Source organism: Cydia fagiglandana, chromosome 15, assembly GCF_963556715.1.
Source record: "Cydia fagiglandana chromosome 15, ilCydFagi1.1, whole genome shotgun sequence".
Lineage (NCBI taxonomy): Eukaryota > Metazoa > Arthropoda > Insecta > Lepidoptera > Tortricidae > Cydia > Cydia fagiglandana.
Window position 1 is genome coordinate 17,077,086 of NC_085946.1, and position 17,931 is coordinate 17,095,016.

The 17,931-nt window shown below is 37.3% G+C and overlaps 1 protein-coding gene and 1 long non-coding RNA gene across 2 annotated transcripts in view; one reads left to right on the forward strand and one right to left on the reverse strand.

Moving 5' to 3' along the window:
* Nucleotides 1-5,634: 5,634 nt before the first annotated feature.
* LOC134671514 (alpha-(1,6)-fucosyltransferase) overlaps nucleotides 5,635-17,931 on the reverse strand; it is a 43,370-nt gene continuing 31,073 nt past the window's right edge. The window contains exons 7-13 of the mRNA XM_063529379.1: nucleotides 17,119-17,218; nucleotides 15,326-15,463; nucleotides 13,587-13,740; nucleotides 10,648-10,821; nucleotides 9,764-9,925; nucleotides 7,502-7,576; nucleotides 5,635-6,825 (exon numbers count right to left, since the gene is read on the reverse strand). Coding sequence (XP_063385449.1) covers nucleotides 6,721-6,825; nucleotides 7,502-7,576; nucleotides 9,764-9,925; nucleotides 10,648-10,821; nucleotides 13,587-13,740; nucleotides 15,326-15,463; nucleotides 17,119-17,218 — 908 coding nt within the window. The 3' untranslated portion in view covers nucleotides 5,635-6,720. The remainder of the gene's footprint in view (nucleotides 6,826-7,501; nucleotides 7,577-9,763; nucleotides 9,926-10,647; nucleotides 10,822-13,586; nucleotides 13,741-15,325; nucleotides 15,464-17,118; nucleotides 17,219-17,931) is intronic.
* Nucleotides 10,305-10,695, forward strand: LOC134671520 (uncharacterized). Its single transcript, XR_010099228.1, has 3 exons — nucleotides 10,305-10,411; nucleotides 10,460-10,582; nucleotides 10,631-10,695. It is a non-coding gene; the product is annotated as an uncharacterized LOC134671520 (long non-coding RNA).

The window sequence follows — 17,931 nt, forward strand, 5'->3', positions numbered from 1 at the left end:
ACGGTTCTTATTACGCAGACGGCACATTCCACGCAGCTCCACATCCTTTCTTTCAGTTATTTGCTCTCTCTCACTCGAGTGAAAATACAGTTAATATAGTTCCTGTGGTCTACGGATTACTACCGAATAAAGAAAAAAAAACATACACCCGATTTTTTCGTTTAGTGCAAGAAAAGCTTTTTGTGAATATAGTCCAATTCAAATGTGACTACGAGTTAGGCATACTGAATAGCGTTCGTGAAGTTTTCCCACACGCATTAATAACAGGCTGTCAATTCCACTACAGCACTGCAGTATGGAAAAAATCCAGGAAACTTAAGCTCAAGAGAACGCCGCATGGACGCACGTTGACCAGAAAAGCTGCTCATTTGGCATATCTGCCGGCAAACAAAATAAAAAAGACGTTGCTGGCCATTATACAAGACCACCCTCAAACGCCGATAGTAAAAAAATTCAAAAAGTACTTTGAAAGTTTCTGGTTCAAAAAAGTTACGATTGACACGTTTTGCTGTTCGACAGATAAGTTTTTTCGCACAAATAATGCCATCGAGGGATGGCATCATCGTCTGAACTCAATGCTACCAAAAACACCCAATATATTTCTGTTTTTGAAATGTTTAAAAAATGAAGCTAGACGAAGCGAAAACAAAATATTGCAACATATATTCCAAAATAAAAAGAATAGAAGGCAAGATATCATTGATTTCGATCGTAAATATAAGAGGCTTCTACAAAAACTGGACAATTCAGAAATTTCTGAAAACTCATTTTTAAATAAAGTCATTTATTGGAGACTGCTTTTAAAGCAAAAGAAAGAATAGACGACCTAGATATAAGCAATTATTCAATTTAAGTGGAACGTGTATTGTAACGAAGTGGAAACTAAAAAGTTAAGTTAATAAGTAGTAACGAGTGTTTTATGTTTTCTGTTCCTTATTTTAATTTTATTTCAATAATAATATATACATTTACTATACCATTTGTATAATTTACTTATACATATTGTAACCCTGATTCATTAGAATACAATAATCACAGTCCACTATGTCAGGGTTTTTGTTGAAACTAGCATTTGCCCGCGGGTTCGTATGGCCTTATTACTAAAAATAAAAATAAATAAATATTGGATGCTTCCATAAAATAAACCTTTTTTTACTGCTTTTTCTTAACCGTGGCTAATGTTGTTGTATAGTCTATGGTGCGGAACCATCCGTGCCCATTTATTTAAGTCTTTATGTAACCAAAAAATTAAGCAAAATCGTTAAAGTGATCGGTTTGTGTTGCAGCCTTTAATATTTTGCATTTTATGGTAAATACTGTCAAATGAAAACTGTTTATGTCATTTGAACCATCTTTCGGGGGCATTCCTAAGGTGTTTTGAATCGAACCACTAAAGTAGGCTGAATTTAGAATACTCCAGGTTTATATTTATATTTTTTTATGTACCGGAAGATTAGTACTTTCATTTTGGTATAACTCTCACCTTGCTACCGGAGATGAGGTAAATCAGACGACCCCTATTTTGGTACCCTTTGATCAGGCCGGATTCCGAAAGCTCCAGGTTTGGCTTATTAGGTTACAAAAAAATAATAACTTATATAGGAGCCGAATCTTGCTACCCGATGAGGTAGTGACTGGTATGCCGGCTCTCCGTCTTATGGTCTTTCGGGGAAACGGCTGAACTAGGAATTTGCACAGTGGTCTTTCGGGGAAATGGCCTTAGTAGGAATCTGCATTGTGGTCTTTCGGGGAAATGGCCTTAGTAGGAATCTGCATTGTGGTCCTTTGGGGAAATGGCCGTAGTAGGAATCTGCATTGTGGTCCTTTGGGGAAATGGCCGTAGTAGGAATCTGCATTGTGGTCCTTTGGGGAAATGACCGTAGTAGGAAAAGACCGAACAGGGATATGGCCGATGTAGAAATTTCCACGATGGCCGTAGAAGGAAGTGGCCGTAGGTGACCGGATCCGTTCAAGATATTTGCAGACAAATATTTAATCGGCAACTGATATAATGGAACTATGTAGATTATATTCCAGATACGAAAAAGTACCTCTCAGTCACAAGTTTCATACAAAATGTTTGAATGAAAAGTCAAAAACCCTTGTGACTTAGAGGTTTCTGAAAAGTGCTGGGATTTGAGGGGACACGGTGTCTAGAATATAATTATTGTTTTACAGACTTTGTACACCGAAAAGCACCCATTTACACGAAGGAAATATATACCTACTTAAAGATAAAAATCAACATATAACTTAAGATATTTTTTGAGAAATAAAACATAGTCAGGTGGGTTAAATATAAGACACGGATAAAAATAAGACGAAGTTATTAACATTGAAAAACTTATTCTATTTCATTCCTAACCCATTTAAAAAGAAGCCTTATTCATTTATTTAAAATTAATTGCACAAAAAAAGAAAAATTTACCTAAAAATGGCGGACTTAATGCCAAAAGGCATTCTCTACCAGTCAACCATTGGGTCAAACAGAGACATAAATGTTGGTGCAGGAGAGATTCATAAATTATAACGAGAAATTGAACCGAAAAGTCAAATATATATAAACATAATAAAACAAACCTACATAATTCAATACTAATACTTAGCCTTGTGTGTAGACTTCTTTTTAAATGGAATAGGAATGAAATATGTACCTATAATAAGTTTTTGAGTGTTAAAAATTTTGTTTTACATTTGCCCGTGTCTTGTTCACCCCTACCTAAATTTGTAAATAAATTTGAGCTCATACATAATTTCACTTTTTTCAGATCATATCAGATCGATAGACGAATAATCTCATATAATAGCATTCGGCCAACATAATAATGCATTCACACTTTGTTGCCAAGTTTTACATTGTGGCGTCTCCTGTCACTGGCCGTTGCCAAAATATTCTAACAGATGGCGTTAGCGCGTTCTAGATCGCGCTTACGAAATTCCGCATGTCAGTTACTCATGGTATAATAATATATTCCGCCTGGTACTCTCTTCCCGTCTTTTCCTTTCTGTGCGGCAATACTATTATTTATCCTGTGATAGAACTAAGATTTACAATACTTTACTTCATTAATTAATAAAATACAATTGTACAATATGCAACATATACATAGTATTTCACTCTCACTTTTCCAACATTATATTTAGTGAAAAATACTAAAACTTGAACATGTATACCTGGGGTTCTCTCACATTTAGTTAATAACAGTAAATAGGGAATATTCCTCAAAACTCTGCGTAGGGGGCGCCACTACCACAAACAGTAAACAAACCGCGTTAATGCTTCAATGTCATATAAATATGTATTAAATTTATTCGTAACAAACAATTTGTGAAAACTTGTCAAAAAATTGTTTGGCATAGTATGTATAAGTTGCTATGGTTCGCGGATTGTGCTAGTGCTGCCTCTGGTGACAAAACAATACCGTATTATTCCCTATTAGAAATAGAGAAAAGTTTAATACAATCATATTTCTCTTTTCATTACAGTCTTGATCAAATCAAATAAGAATGACTACCAGTACCGGACCAAAAATATGAAATTTGGAAGTTTCTTATAATCAAAACTAGATGGCGCTAGCTACAACACAGTTTTACGTCCAAATGGCGTTTATAGTACATTACGATACATGTGCGAAAAATAGGATATTCGCACATGTATCGTACAACGTTTTACAGTACATATGGCAATTTAAATATTCGAAATATGATGGTTACGTAATGTGACAATTATCGCACTAGTACAGTAAAGTAACACAATAATATATGTACTGTAAAAATCATTACTACTTTCTACATCTCATTCGTATTTCTACATTTTGTATACTTATCACCAAAGTAACGATATCGTAACATTTTTAAAGTCGACAGTTAGAAATTTAACCACATTCATAATTTTTGGTCACATATCGGTTTGATTCTTAGAGTGAAACCGAGAAAAATCTGCAGCGGTTTGGTAGGCCACGCAGTCCAAGTGTCATTTTAAACGTCAAATTTCTATGAAATTGGTGCAGACTTTTCTTGGTTTAACTCTATCCAGTTTAAAAATGCTTAAAATATGTACAAAGGAAACTATGGTAAGTAGATAAGATCTATGGAATTCCTATTGTATCACTTGGGGTCTTTTCTAGGCCTACGGTAAATATTGCACGAACAGATCATGTACACACTGTGTAACGTGAGGAAACCGAATAATTTTAACAGAGTATACCTGATCATATTTAGAGACAAAAATGTCCTATAAACTTTTTTTAAATTCGCCTGGTTTCAGAAATATTATTAATAAAAAAAAAGTTTTTATTGTTACAGTGTGAAAGGCCTTTTTGATGGTGATGTTGCTGCTATGGGACGTAGTCTAAATATCCTTATTGGTAGATGTCAAAAAGTGACAAGTAACACTTTGCAAAAAGTAGGTTCTACGAAAAAAAAATGTTAAATTCAATTTTAAGTGACAAGTTTACCAATAACATTTCTTTTTTATGTACAAATACATTCAAATTTTTGAAAAAACAAACCAAAAAAGATATTTTTTTTGACGAAATTGACTAAACTCATAGTACATTTTTTACTTCTTTTGACCTCAGAAATGCGTGGTTAAAATTATTCGGTTTCCTCATGTTACACCGTGTATTTGGGTAGGGTTAACATTGGAACAAGCCACATCACTACACCTTATAAAACCCCCGCTGCGTCTGACTGTTTGTATGTATCTATGCTATAAACACAAAAACTCCTGAACGGATTTTCATGCGGTTTTCACCTATCAATAGAGTGATTCTTGAGGAAGGTTTAGGTGTATAATTTGTTAAGGTTTACCCGTGCGAGTCGCTAGTAAGAACCTTTATAAGTTCCAAGAATTTAAAATTTGATAAATAAATAATATTTCTTTAATATTTGACCTAAATTAGGCGAGTGACCCGTTTTTAATGTTTTATCATATTGTTTCTAGCGCTTGTTTAATATTAAATTAAATTTGAGCCCATGAAAGTTAACGTTTTTGCCACATCTAGCGTGATCATCGCTTTAAGTTCCCACACCTTAGCAAATGGCTACTTGCGCGATTGTAGCGTCGTCCTGGCGGCATATTCTACATTAGAGATGGGCCGAATATGGACTTTGCCGAATATTCAGAACATAAAAAAAATTGTTTATTCGGTAAATATTCGGCAGTTCGAATCGAAAGTATTCGGCCGAATGAGAACATTGAAAAATATGCCGAATACCGAATAATTGCCAATTATTCGGCCCATCTGTATTTTACATATTATTTATTTGACAATTGACACATGTCAATTATTTAAAAAAATTGAGCCCTTTCATGTTCATATAATTTGTTAAGCAGTGCGTTTCGTATGAGTATAAATTCGTGAACCTAAATTCAACTTCTAACTCACTAACCGGTCTCTACGTCCCCACTGCTGGGCACAGCCCTTACTTTCTCCTAGTTTCGTGTCCCAATAATTTTATCGTAGAACATTCTTCAAATAAATATTTGACATAATTTTATTTACGAAAAATTCATAGTTATGCAAAACGCTATTTACCATTTGATTCACCCAAATGAAATTACTGTGGGTCTTTGTTTGGTGAGAATGCTTTCAATTTATTTGTGGATGGGATTTTAAAAAAATGTATACACGCATTGTATATTTTTTTTATTAAATTCCATCCGCAAAAATAATACCTTTTTATAATTTCTACTCAAAGTTACGAGCTCTTTTGATTTTTATGGGAGGAAAAATGTTCTAAGTCATCCATACATTTTTTATATGGGTTCATAGTCCACAGCAAAAAGGGGGGAGGGGGGAAGGTCATGCCAAGTGTGACCGTGCGTATTACATATCTATCTCTTTCCTTATCCTTGTTTCCTTTCTTTATGAAAAAGTGTGACAAGGGGGGAGGGGGTTCAATGATATCAGTTTATTTGATGAAACAACAGAAAAATGTACAAAAATAGGTTCTAAAAAAGAACATAAATTTAGATAAATAAAGAACATAAATTTACAAAAAAATAACAGAAGAATTCAAAAATATAAAAAATTATAAAAAGTAAACGTATTCTAAAAAAGGGGGTACTTAGTCAACAGGGGGTCTAAATATCTAAATTTTGTGTGATGTAATTAATGGATTAACCCTATCGTCCATTACGCTACCATCTTACTAACTATGATAAATGGTAACATAATTAAAAAAAGTTCAGATACATTTTCCTCTCATAAGGATCGGAAGAGCCCGTGTTTCTAAGTAGCTATAGAGACCGTGCGCGTTGCAGGGTCTGCTATCTTGTGGCCTGAATCGGAAACATATGTGCACATTGCCAAAGCAAGTGCTACCATCTACCGCTCTCGTCGGTACGTTTATTATGCAGTAGGTTCTGCCATCTTGTGGGCTACATCGGAAGCATAAACGACACATTTACGCCTCGCGCCAAAAATCTGACTGCTCAGATGCTGCCCCTTATAGTTCATGCACGGGGCCTATAACAAAAAAATAACGGATTGCACTCCGGGAGTGCCGGCAGAAGTGAAAACTCAATGACATTGTAACAGTTTTTCGATCAGGTCACGCGTCCGTCTTACGAAGCGTCTTACGTCTTACGCTCTCGCGAGTTTAACATTTTTTCCCCATCACAAAAAGTGCACAGCGCCGCTAAAGAAGTTTTCACTTCAAAAAAGTTGACATTTAAACCGTTTGGGCTATTAGGCTATTGAAATATGGCGGGGCCTATAAGTCCCCCTGCCTCGTGTCGTACAGGGGTACATGTTTGTACTCGGGGAAGGGGTACAGGACGAGGTGCTCCGCCGTCTTGTACCACGGGATCAGTCCGTTCTGAAACATTAAAAACATTGTTATATTTTTCACAAATTACGCGTCTTATTTGAACTAAACATATATGTGAACCTCCTGAGACATGTACATCTTTTAAATTTGACGATGCGTGTTGCGGATGACATATGTGAAAGTATGCATGTTATTTTGACGAAACCTGTGGTGGATGAGCTATCTGTATGGTGACGAAGCTTGCGCTGTGGATCTGAAGGTACCTATACTGTTATTATTACGTTTTTTTTGGGTCAATAAATTTCTGTATTATAAATTATAACTTTAATGTACATTACAATGTACATATTCGTGCAACATAATTTAAACCTTTCATAAACCAAATAAAGTAGCATTTCTTTTTCATTGCTTTTTTAAAACAAACGAAATTCGTTCTAATTTATTTACCGGATAAGGTTAAATTAAAAAATTGGTAATTTTATATGGTGGGTCTTAGGAGGTTAAACTAAAAATAAGCCCCCACAGTAGGGTAGTTGACTGCTTAGTCAAATCAGTTTCTTGTTTTGAACTGTCAAAACGATTAGCCACTATGGAATCTCTATGAAGTACAGAACAATGACGTCACGGTCACGTCACGCCACGGCCTATTCTTTATAGTTCTTTCGTATTTATTAAATAGAAATTGTGTCTGAAAAGTTAACAAGTACGTGTACTAGTGTCTTACCAAATTTGTTCTCTTATTAGTCCCCCGGCCGAAACCGTTCCAGTGGTTCCCGGCGATGCCTATTAGATCGCCGACCTGAAACGACATTTAATTCAACAATGAATGCAGATGTAGTGAACAATCCTTTGCCATCATATGTGACGCCCCACGGGCAAAGGTTACTTATGGCGGTTACGACGCGTAGCAGCGTATTCGTATAGGAGCGTCGTTAATAACAGCGTAAGCGCCTGCCGCCATAAGGTACTTTTTCCCGTGGAACGTCACAAATTGTCTCGGAAACGTTCGTATTTAGTAGTAGTAGTAGTAGTAAACTCTTTATTGTACAAAAAGACATTAAAAATAACATACAATTAACAAGAAGTACAAAGGCGAACTTATCCCTTTGAGGGATCTCTTCCAGTTAACCTTTGAGTAGATGAGAGGAGAGAGTGAAAAGAGGGTGACAAATGCAGCAAAATGTACAACAAGGTACCAGAAAGATAAAGGTAGATAGGTATTTATCATCCTACGAGGGTGGTCCCAGAAGTGACCGACCTGACACACTTAAAGAGGTTTTTATTTTGAGTAAATACTTTTTTAAAACAGAATACCTCTTTATAAAGTTTAAATTTGAAATTCGAACACATAGCGTCGTTTGTCTTTTGTTTAGTAGCCATCAATAGTGAACGCTGTGAACAAATTTTCCGACATGGAGAAAATTGGCCATCGTTATGTGATACAATACTTTCATTTGAAAGGTTTTAGTCCAACTAGTATTAAAACGGAGCTAGATTCTACTTTGGGGGAGTCTGCTCCATCGTTTACAACAGTAAAATATTGGGTGGCAGAGTTTAAACGAGGTCGCTCTAGTTGTGAAGATGAACATCGATGTGGTCGACCAAATGAAGTGACTACGCCAGAAACTGTAAAAAAAATCCAGAAAATGGTATTAGATGACCGTCGATTGAAAGTACGCGAGCTAGCAGACATGGCAGGTATTTCAAAAAGTGCTGTACATCGCATATTAACTGAAAATTTGGATATGAAAAAGATGTGCGCAAGGTGGGTGCCGCGATTGCTCACAGACGAACAAAAAATACATCGCGAAGATATTTCGACCGAGTGTTTGGCAAAATTTCACAACAATAAAGCGGAGTTTTTGCGGCGTTATATTACTATGGATGAAACGTGGGTGCATTATTTCACACCAGAGACGAAAGAACAGTCGAAGCAATGGACTCGAAGAGGAGAACCGGCCCCAAAGAAGGCTAAAACAGTTCCATCAGCAGGAAAGGTCATGGCCTCCGTTTTTTGGGATTGCCGTGGGATAATCTTCATAGATTATCTTCAGAAAGGAAAGACTATCAATGGCGAGTATTATGCCAACCTTTTGCATCAATTGAGTGAAAAAATCTGTCAAAAACGACCACATCTGGCGAAAAAAAAAATTTTGTTTCACCAAGACAATGCACCAGTACACACGTGTGCCAAGGCCATGACCAAAATCCGCGAGTTAAAGTTCGAATTACTTCCTCATGCACCCTATTCGCCTGATTTGGCCCCTTCCGATTATTTTTTGTTTCCTAATTTAAAAAAATGGCTTGGTGGTAAAAGATTTGCCAGCAATGATGAAGTGGAGGCTGCGGTTGATGGGTATTTTGAAGACCTCGACAAATCTCACTACAAACAAGGTGTTGAAGCTCTCGAACATCGCTGGGCTAAGTGCATGGAACTAAAAGGAGATTATGTAGAAAAATAATAAAAAAAAGTTTAGATTTTCTTTTGTTTTCTTTGTCAGGTCGGTCACTTCTGGGACTACCCTCGTACTTCAGTCTACCTCAGCACTTTATGTACCGAGACTGACTGAAATGGCGTAACACGTTCGTGCGTATCCGTGAAAATACGATGGTAAAGAATTTCACTACATCTGTAATAGAAGTTGACTAAAGTAAAATATAGATGGCGACTATTGTATATACGAGTAGATACTTTATGCATTAGTTTACCGAAATAAAATAAACTAGATTCTTTTTTACTAGCCTACTTTGGTGTCCCACTGCTGGGCAAAGGCCTCCCCTAGATAGTTACTGAAAATGGAACTCCCAAGAAATTGAAGTTCAAGCTTTATGACTTAGAGACACGTTGGTGTATTTTGTTCTACACAGTTAGTAAGTGTTGCATAATGAATATTATAGCTGTCTAAATCGTTATATATTAAACATTTCAAAATTCATAACAAAGTGTCATTCAAAACATAGACGTGTTGAAATAATTAGTCTGTACCTCTATAGCGATCTCCTGGTTGTTATTCGGTTCATGCGGCATGATGGCGGCACGATCGTGCGCGTTTTGGCCACCGAAGTAGTAGATGTCATCTAATGAGAAGAAACTGTTGGACGCGTCCACTCGGTTGGCCTGCATCATCTCGTACGCCACGCGGCCAACCTGGGAAAATAAATTTCGAAATTCATAGGACTGATAGAAAGTTTAAAGGGTAAATATGTACTACAGTGTAATGAATTTTTATTTAGCCAAATTAAACGAAAAGATAAACCTAATTGACAATAATTAACATTATTTCTAGTGGGTGGTTTGAAAATGTGATATCTACCCCAAACTTTTTCATACACTTTTAGTCGGGTCATTTGGCTGGGACATCAGTTAGCCGCGAGCACGGCCAGTGAAACCTGTGTCGAAACGTCGGTAAATAAAATAAATTCGCGATAGACCCGTCTATAAATGTGAGTTAATAAGTATTAGTAATAGTCAGTAATGTTGTTGTTTCTAGATGTCGCTAGTAGTGATTTAACCATGAACCGTGATACCTGACTACTGAAGGTGCACACGAGATAATCACACATGGCCAGCATGTGTAAATCCACCAAGAGTCCTGTGAGCGACACGGGGGTGTAGCGCCGGTGTGTGGCGGCAGTTTTGGCGATGGTCGGGTCGCCGAGGAGCTCGTATGAGGGGTATTAGTGTGTTGTATATTATACCTGACTACTGAAGGTGCACACGAGATAATCACACATGGCCAGCATGTGCAAATCCACCAAGAGTCCTGTGAGCGACACGGGGGTGTAGCGCCGGTGTGTGGCGGCAGTTTTGGCGATGGTCGGGTCGCCGAGGAGCTCGTATGAGGGGTATTAGTGTGTTGTATATTATACCTGACTACTGAAGGTGCATACGAGATAATCACACATGGCCAGCATGTGTAAATCCACCAAGAGTCCTGTGAGCGACACGGGGGTGTAGCGCCGGTGTGTGGCGGCAGTTTTGGCGATGGTCGGATCGCCGAGGAACTCGTACGACGGATATTTTTTTCGGGCGTCTTCTAGGACCTGTAAAAGAAAAATTGTTTCAAAATTGAATTGTCGACATATACATTATAAGAATAAAAACAATTAATCGGGACTTTCAAATATAATAACATGTAAATTCGGCAGAAAAATACAATAAGTATGCATTTAGAAATGAACCAAACACACCATAGCAGCCGGTGCTGGTCGACACAACACAAAGTTACATTATACAAACTGAAGAATATTGAAATAAAATAAAAGACAAGTGAGTCTCGTTTTTAGACCAGTTTTCTGACAAATCGGGGCAATCGAAATATCTTTTTGATATATGGGACATAAATAGAATAGAATAGAATATATTTTATTTGTATTAATTGTACATCGTCATATTCATAAATTATTTACAATTAGGGGAACAAACATATTATTATAATATTAAATGAATGTTACATTTATATACAAGTCAATTACGCTTCAATGCAAGTTAGATTAAATATAATGATTAATGAATTATACTAAACATAATTTCCAGCCAACATAATAGACTAAACTATACTAAATTATTCGCGTTGGTACTGTCAGTGGCAAGATAATTGCCATGTGTGGCTCGCTACCGTTCAGCCAACGGAGCGGCAGCTGACATACACGGGGTACTCACTTTGGCGTCGTCGGGTGCGAGGTATAGTTGAATCATCGAGAGCGTGGAATTGCATATGTAGTAGTATTGTTTGTTTACAGGCATTCTATATTTGAATTTTCTATTTTCTTGTACTATCAGCATACAAAGAGGTTGTTATATATATATCGAAGAACTAAAAACAAAAATAATGTCAGTGTGAAATTGTCAATATTATTTACGTTGTGCGTATATTTTTAACTCTGATTTGATTGTATTCTCAATTAATTATTGCGTCCGCCCGTACGACTACGAATAATTTTTATATTTTAAAAAAATATGGCTGTAAGTAATTTTGGTCCTATTGAGAGTCAAAGTAAGCAAATAATTTTCAACTGTTATAAATATTTTGAACTTGAACTGACGAAAAATTTAAACTTGCCTTACACCGCTGCCCAGTTAGTTGAAAAAGCTACAGGTGTTTGTCTCTCTACTGTTTATAACATTGTGACTGAGAGCAACAGCGAGAAATTCGCGACAACAAAGAAATTCACCTCCCCGAAGAATAAAAAGTTGCGTCCTTGTCCGTCATCAGCAGTAGACGATTTTGATCAGGAAGTCATCCGGAGAACTATATACAATTTTCATCTGTCCCATAAGCAATTTCCAACCTTAAAGGGACTCCACTCTGTGTTAAAATCCGATATAGATTACAAATTTGGCATTTCCACCTTACGAAAACACCGAAAAATATTAATGGAAAAACACAACATACGACTGCTAAGAATAAATTACCTTACCAAAATTGCGGAATATCGATCTCAAGATAGACCACTAGTTTATACTGATGAAACCTACATCCACACTTCACATGTGTCCGGAGAAGCTTGGACCGATGGAACAGAATTTGGTGTAAAAAAACAAATCAGTACAGGCCAGCGGTTAATAATAGTGCACGCAGGAGGAAAAGATGGTTTTATTCCCAACGCTTTGTTAATGTTTAAGGCAAACCAAAAAACGGGAGATTACCATGACCAGATGAACTTTGTCAACTACGAAAAATGGTTAAAAGAAAAATTAATACCGAACCTCAAACCGAATAGCGTACTTATCGTGGATAATGCGTCCTATCACAACAAACTTTTGAATCGTGCTCCAACGTCAAATTCTAATAAACAAGAAATGATGGATTGGTTGATAGAACACAACATTTCGTATAACCGGTTGATGTACAAAACCAGTTTGTATGAATTAATTAAACAAAATAAAGAGCGGTTTCGCGAGTACCACATAGATGCAATTTTAAAAGAACATGGCCACTCCGTATTACGATTGCCACCGTATCACCCGACATTCAATCCGATCGAAAATATTTGGTCCATGGTAAAAGGATATGTAGCAAAAAGAAACGTTTCATTAAACATGCAAGGCATTATGAGTTTAGCAACTGAACGAATGAATACCATCACTGCTGAGGACTGGGAAAAATATTTGCCACCACGTCGAAAGTGAAGAAAATAAATATCGATGTCAGGAAGGAGAAATGGATCAAATAACAGACAATTTTATTATCAATACTTGTGACAGCTCAGATGAAGAACATGATAGCGAATAAAAGAAAAAAACAGAGGACTACTACTTATTCCACTTCTTGGGTATGTCATTTTATTAAGTTAAGATAAAATTATTCTCCTTTTGTTGCAAACGGTACAACCACTACAAATGCAATTCCATCTTCTCGATAATTCAACTATACACCCGCCTGGTGCCGACATGTCGCGTCAGCTCGAGCCGGTCGTAGTAACTTATCACGTGCGACATGTACTCGTGTATGTGTTAAACACTGTTACATACTGGTACTAAAAAAATTAGTACCTAGTATGTAAAAGTGTTATATACTAAAATGCTACTTCTATTGGCCGTTCACGCATTGTTAATAAGTCTGCCCCATTCTAACTATATAGCGATTAGAGTGCGAGTAGTAGTGCCATCTCTGTCACTATATAGTAAATATAGCGACTAGAGCACGTGGTAATAGTGCTAATTTTGTCACTCTTGCGCGATTAGAACCTGATAGGTATACAGCCTAGGTAAATATATTTTTCAACAACAAATTTTTAATCAGGATATCTGACAAAGTTCTTCAACCCGCCAACGGAGCGGCAGCTGACGTACACGGGGTACTCACGTTGGCGTCGTCGGTGGCGAGGTACACCCGCCTGGTGCCGACATGTCGCGTCAGCTCCAGCCGGTCGTAGTAACTTATTACGTGCGACATGTACTCGTGTATGTGGTGGAAGGCGGCTTCAGTGCCAACTTTATCTGTTCTTCTTATGTGCACTCTGGAATAAAGGAAATATGATTTTAAAAACACAACGGGTTGCACTCCGGCAGTGCCGGCAAAAGTGAAAACTCAATGACATTTTAACAGTTTTTTGATCAGGGCACGTGTCCGTCTTACGAAGCGTCTTACGCTTTCACGAGTATATAATTTTTTCTCCATCACAAAAAGTGCACAGTGCCGCTAAAGAAGTTTTCACTTCAAAAATAGTACACGCCATTTTAAGATTTCTACAAAAAATTACCACGACGCATATTTCAGGATATGTTTACAAAAAAACTGTTTGACTTGGGTCTCAATTGTTTCTCATAAAGTTTTAAGTCATAATATATTGTTTGTCAGCGCATTTTCATTAGTCATAATTTGGTTTTTCTCAGAAACGCGTAACTTTTGAAGAAAACAAACCTGTTTTTTTTTGTTGATGGAGTGGTAAAATGCGTTACGCATTCCCCCGGCCTGGGGAGCCATGAGGGATATGTGGCACTCCCTCCTGCAGCCGCCCTCTCCTGTTGAGAGGGGGAGAGGAGGTATACCCACTAAAAGCCACTCCGACGAAGAAAACAAACCTAACCTAACCTATCTATAGGATTACCTTACGAAAATTCTGAAAAGATAACTGTTTCAGAATTATGACTAATGATTATCTGACAATCATTACATTATGACTTTCAATAATTATGTCAAACAAAGTGATCCGTTTTGAGTTTTACTAACGTTTGTTTTGGCGGAGCCATGGGTTTGCGAGGTCTACATCTACAGACCTCGCAAACCCATGGCTCCGCCAAAACAAACGTTAGTAAAACTCAAAACGGATCACTTTGTTTGAAATAATTATTGAAAGTCATAATGTAATGATTGTCAGATAATCATTAGTCATATTTCTGAAACCACTAGTATTGTTATTATAGTTGGTCAAACCAAACTTGTCGGTAAATGAGAACAAAATAATAAATAAATAAATAAATAGTATAGGACATTTTTACACAGATTGACTAAGTCCCACAGTAAGCTCAAGAAGGCTTGTGTTGTGGGTACCCAGACAACGATATATATAATATACAAATACATACTTAAATATATAGAAAACACCCATGACTCAGGAACAAACATCTGTATCATCATACAAATAAATGCCCTTACTGAGATTCGAACCCAGGACCATCGGCTTCATAGGCAGGGTCACTACCCACTAGGCCAGACCGGTCGTCAAAATTTTACCACTCCATCAACACAAAAAACTATGCTTATCCTTTTCTTGTGAAGATGGCCGATGGAGTCGAAAAGTTCTCGAGTGGAGACCACGGACTAGCAAGCGCAGCGTAGGACGTCCGCCCACAAGATGGACGGACGACCTTGTTAAGGTCGCCGGAAGACGCTGGATGCGGGTCGCTTCCAACCGGCACGTATGGAGGTCCAAGGGGGAGGCCTATGTTCAGCAGTGGACGTCTTATGGCTGAGATGATGATGATGATCCTTTTCTTTTGGGTGCTAGTACTAGTGTAAGACAAAGATAGTATGATTCTCTCTGTCTATATTTGAAATGAGACTGTCCTTTGACAAACTATATTTAGTATCCTGTGCCTTACCCGACTATGGGAGTATTGAAGTTCATCTTCGCGATGGTCTCGTTGACGGCTTTCTGCATGCTGAGCCGTGGTTTTAAGATGTATTTGAGTATTTGGCCGATCCACCATGATGACGGGTCGCCGTTGAAACGGATTATTCTGAAAATATACTGAATTTGTTAGAATTTAGAAGCAGTAAAAACATACACATGTAAACACTGTAATTTTTTAAATTGAAATTTCAATTTAAGACAATAATTCCAATGAATGGGACGTTATCACATTAAAAAACATTGTGTCGTAAATAGGAAGTAACATTCACTCAATGGGGTTGGCAACTGTCAAAGGTTTGCATAGATCTTGCTCCTTTTTCTATGAGATTTGGCTTAAAGAGCTGGCATCCAGGGCATTAAAAAAACAATTATTTGATACAATTCTACGGATTGACGGGGCAAGCTACGATGGCGCCATCTGCCTCATTCTTCGACCGGCCAACCCTATTAGAGTAATTCGCCAGTAACTGGCCACTGTTAGTATTGTTCTGTATGTGGTTATGTGTATTGGCCACCCTAAACTAAAAATGCATTCTATTCACCTATAAACAGAATTCATTTTAGTATAAGGCGGCTAATTATTGAAGGGCGGCCAGTTATTGAAACCTTATACTAAAATGAATTCTGTTTATACGTGAATATAATTCATTTGGTGGCCAATTACTAACAGTGGCCAGTTACTGGTGAATTACCCTAATTAAGATTAATTAGTCTTTGATAGTACACAATGACAATTAAAGGTTCAGATCCCGTGCTCCCAGGACTTTCGCCCTTCAAATCTACAAAAATAATACATCTTTTTATAACCCAATCGTTAGAATGTGTCGTCAGTACAATGATTTAGTTTCACAATATAGAGACATCGATATTTTCAACTCACGGCTAGCAGTTTTCAAGAGGCAAGTCATTAGTGTTCTTGGCCACCATACTACACAACAACAATAGTAAGCAATTTAACATGTTACGATCATTTCTGTAATTTAAAAATTTAGTATGTTTTAAGATATTTTGTGTTTTTTTTTTATAATTTTAGGATAGTTTTTGCTCGTTGTTACTTATTGTTCTTGCTGTGCTCACTAATTTTGGATGGCATTTTTATACAAAGCCTACCACTTTCATTGTAATCATGCATTGAATGTCGTCTGTATAGTGTGCCTTATGAATAAAATAAAATAAAATAAAGGTTAAATACGATAAATTAATTCTACTTACCTACCTATTATTTTGAAATGTGAACTCGTGCCTGATGGGCCCAAAACATGTCGCCAATAGCGATTGAAAATACGAGTGAATGTATAGTATGAATTATCTCAGGTGATTTTTTCGGGTTCGGACCCTAATCTGTTAAACAAAAGGTATTGTTTCCTTTAGGCAGTGGTTACAATGCTTACTGCTAATCGCCCCGACATAAGTAACGGGAACAAGCCCGTTTAAAAAGCAAACTTACCATTCTATTTATATGGTTCAAATTCATGAAACAGCCCATAACGGAGATAACCAACACGTTTTGTTATCTCCAAAAACAAGACCACCCTGATTGTTCTCTGAACAAGCTCTCATATGAATTTGAACCGTAATACACTATCACGATAGTTGCTTTTTAAAAGACATGGTTGCTTTGGCACGTGCTGTAGACCGCTCTTAAAAGAAACAAAGGCTTTTGTTTAACGGATTAGCAGCCTAACCCGAAAAAATCATCTTAGATAATTTATACTATAACCGTTATGTTCTAAATATTTTAAAGAAATGTCAATAACACACCTATGAGCGAGATCCTTAGGCACGGCTAGAGGTAGAAATTTAGGCTTCTGCGATATCGAATCTATGAACGGCAGCGATACCACTTTTGAGTCATGGGACACTGAAATAGAGAAATACACATTTTGTTAAAATAGCCGTAGAGTTACCAATCTGCCACGTATTGAAACTATAAGTCTTGGAACCTTATTTCATTCCATTACAGTTCAAAATTCGATTAGAATTCGTCCTTTTAAAAGGACATCGGGACTTAAGTGGATGTTTGTATAGGTAACTCTTGTTTTGGAAATGAAATCAGTGTTTCTAACAAAATAACTAAAGTCTGTCAAGCCCTTTCCGTCAGTAGAAAAGATCGGCAAATTTAAAAAATGTAGAGGCGAAGGGTTATCCCCATAGAAAATTTGAATTTCGCGCCCTTTCCTACTGACAAAGTTGTTTCACCGGCTATAGTTTAGACCAACGGCCGGCAATCTTTTAACAGGCAAGGGCCACATAGTTAACGAAGTTAACGCGGGCCGCACTTTGTTAATATTTATGACTTTATCAGACATTGTCGTTTGTCAATATTACATACAAAATAGCCAGGGAGGCTCGCGGGCCGCAAGTGTGAGGTTCGCGGGCCGCATGAGCTGTTGCCGACCGCTGGTTTAGACGCCTAACTAACAAGTATGCCGCCGAACGTTCATCTCAGCTTCAGTCACAAGAGCCCGCCTCTTCTCTCTGTCTCGCTCATTAAAGTACCATCCTTGTCTCACTCGCAGCTCACCCAGGTGCGCTTCTAAGACACCTCTCCAACCAATCACGGAACCTAGATTT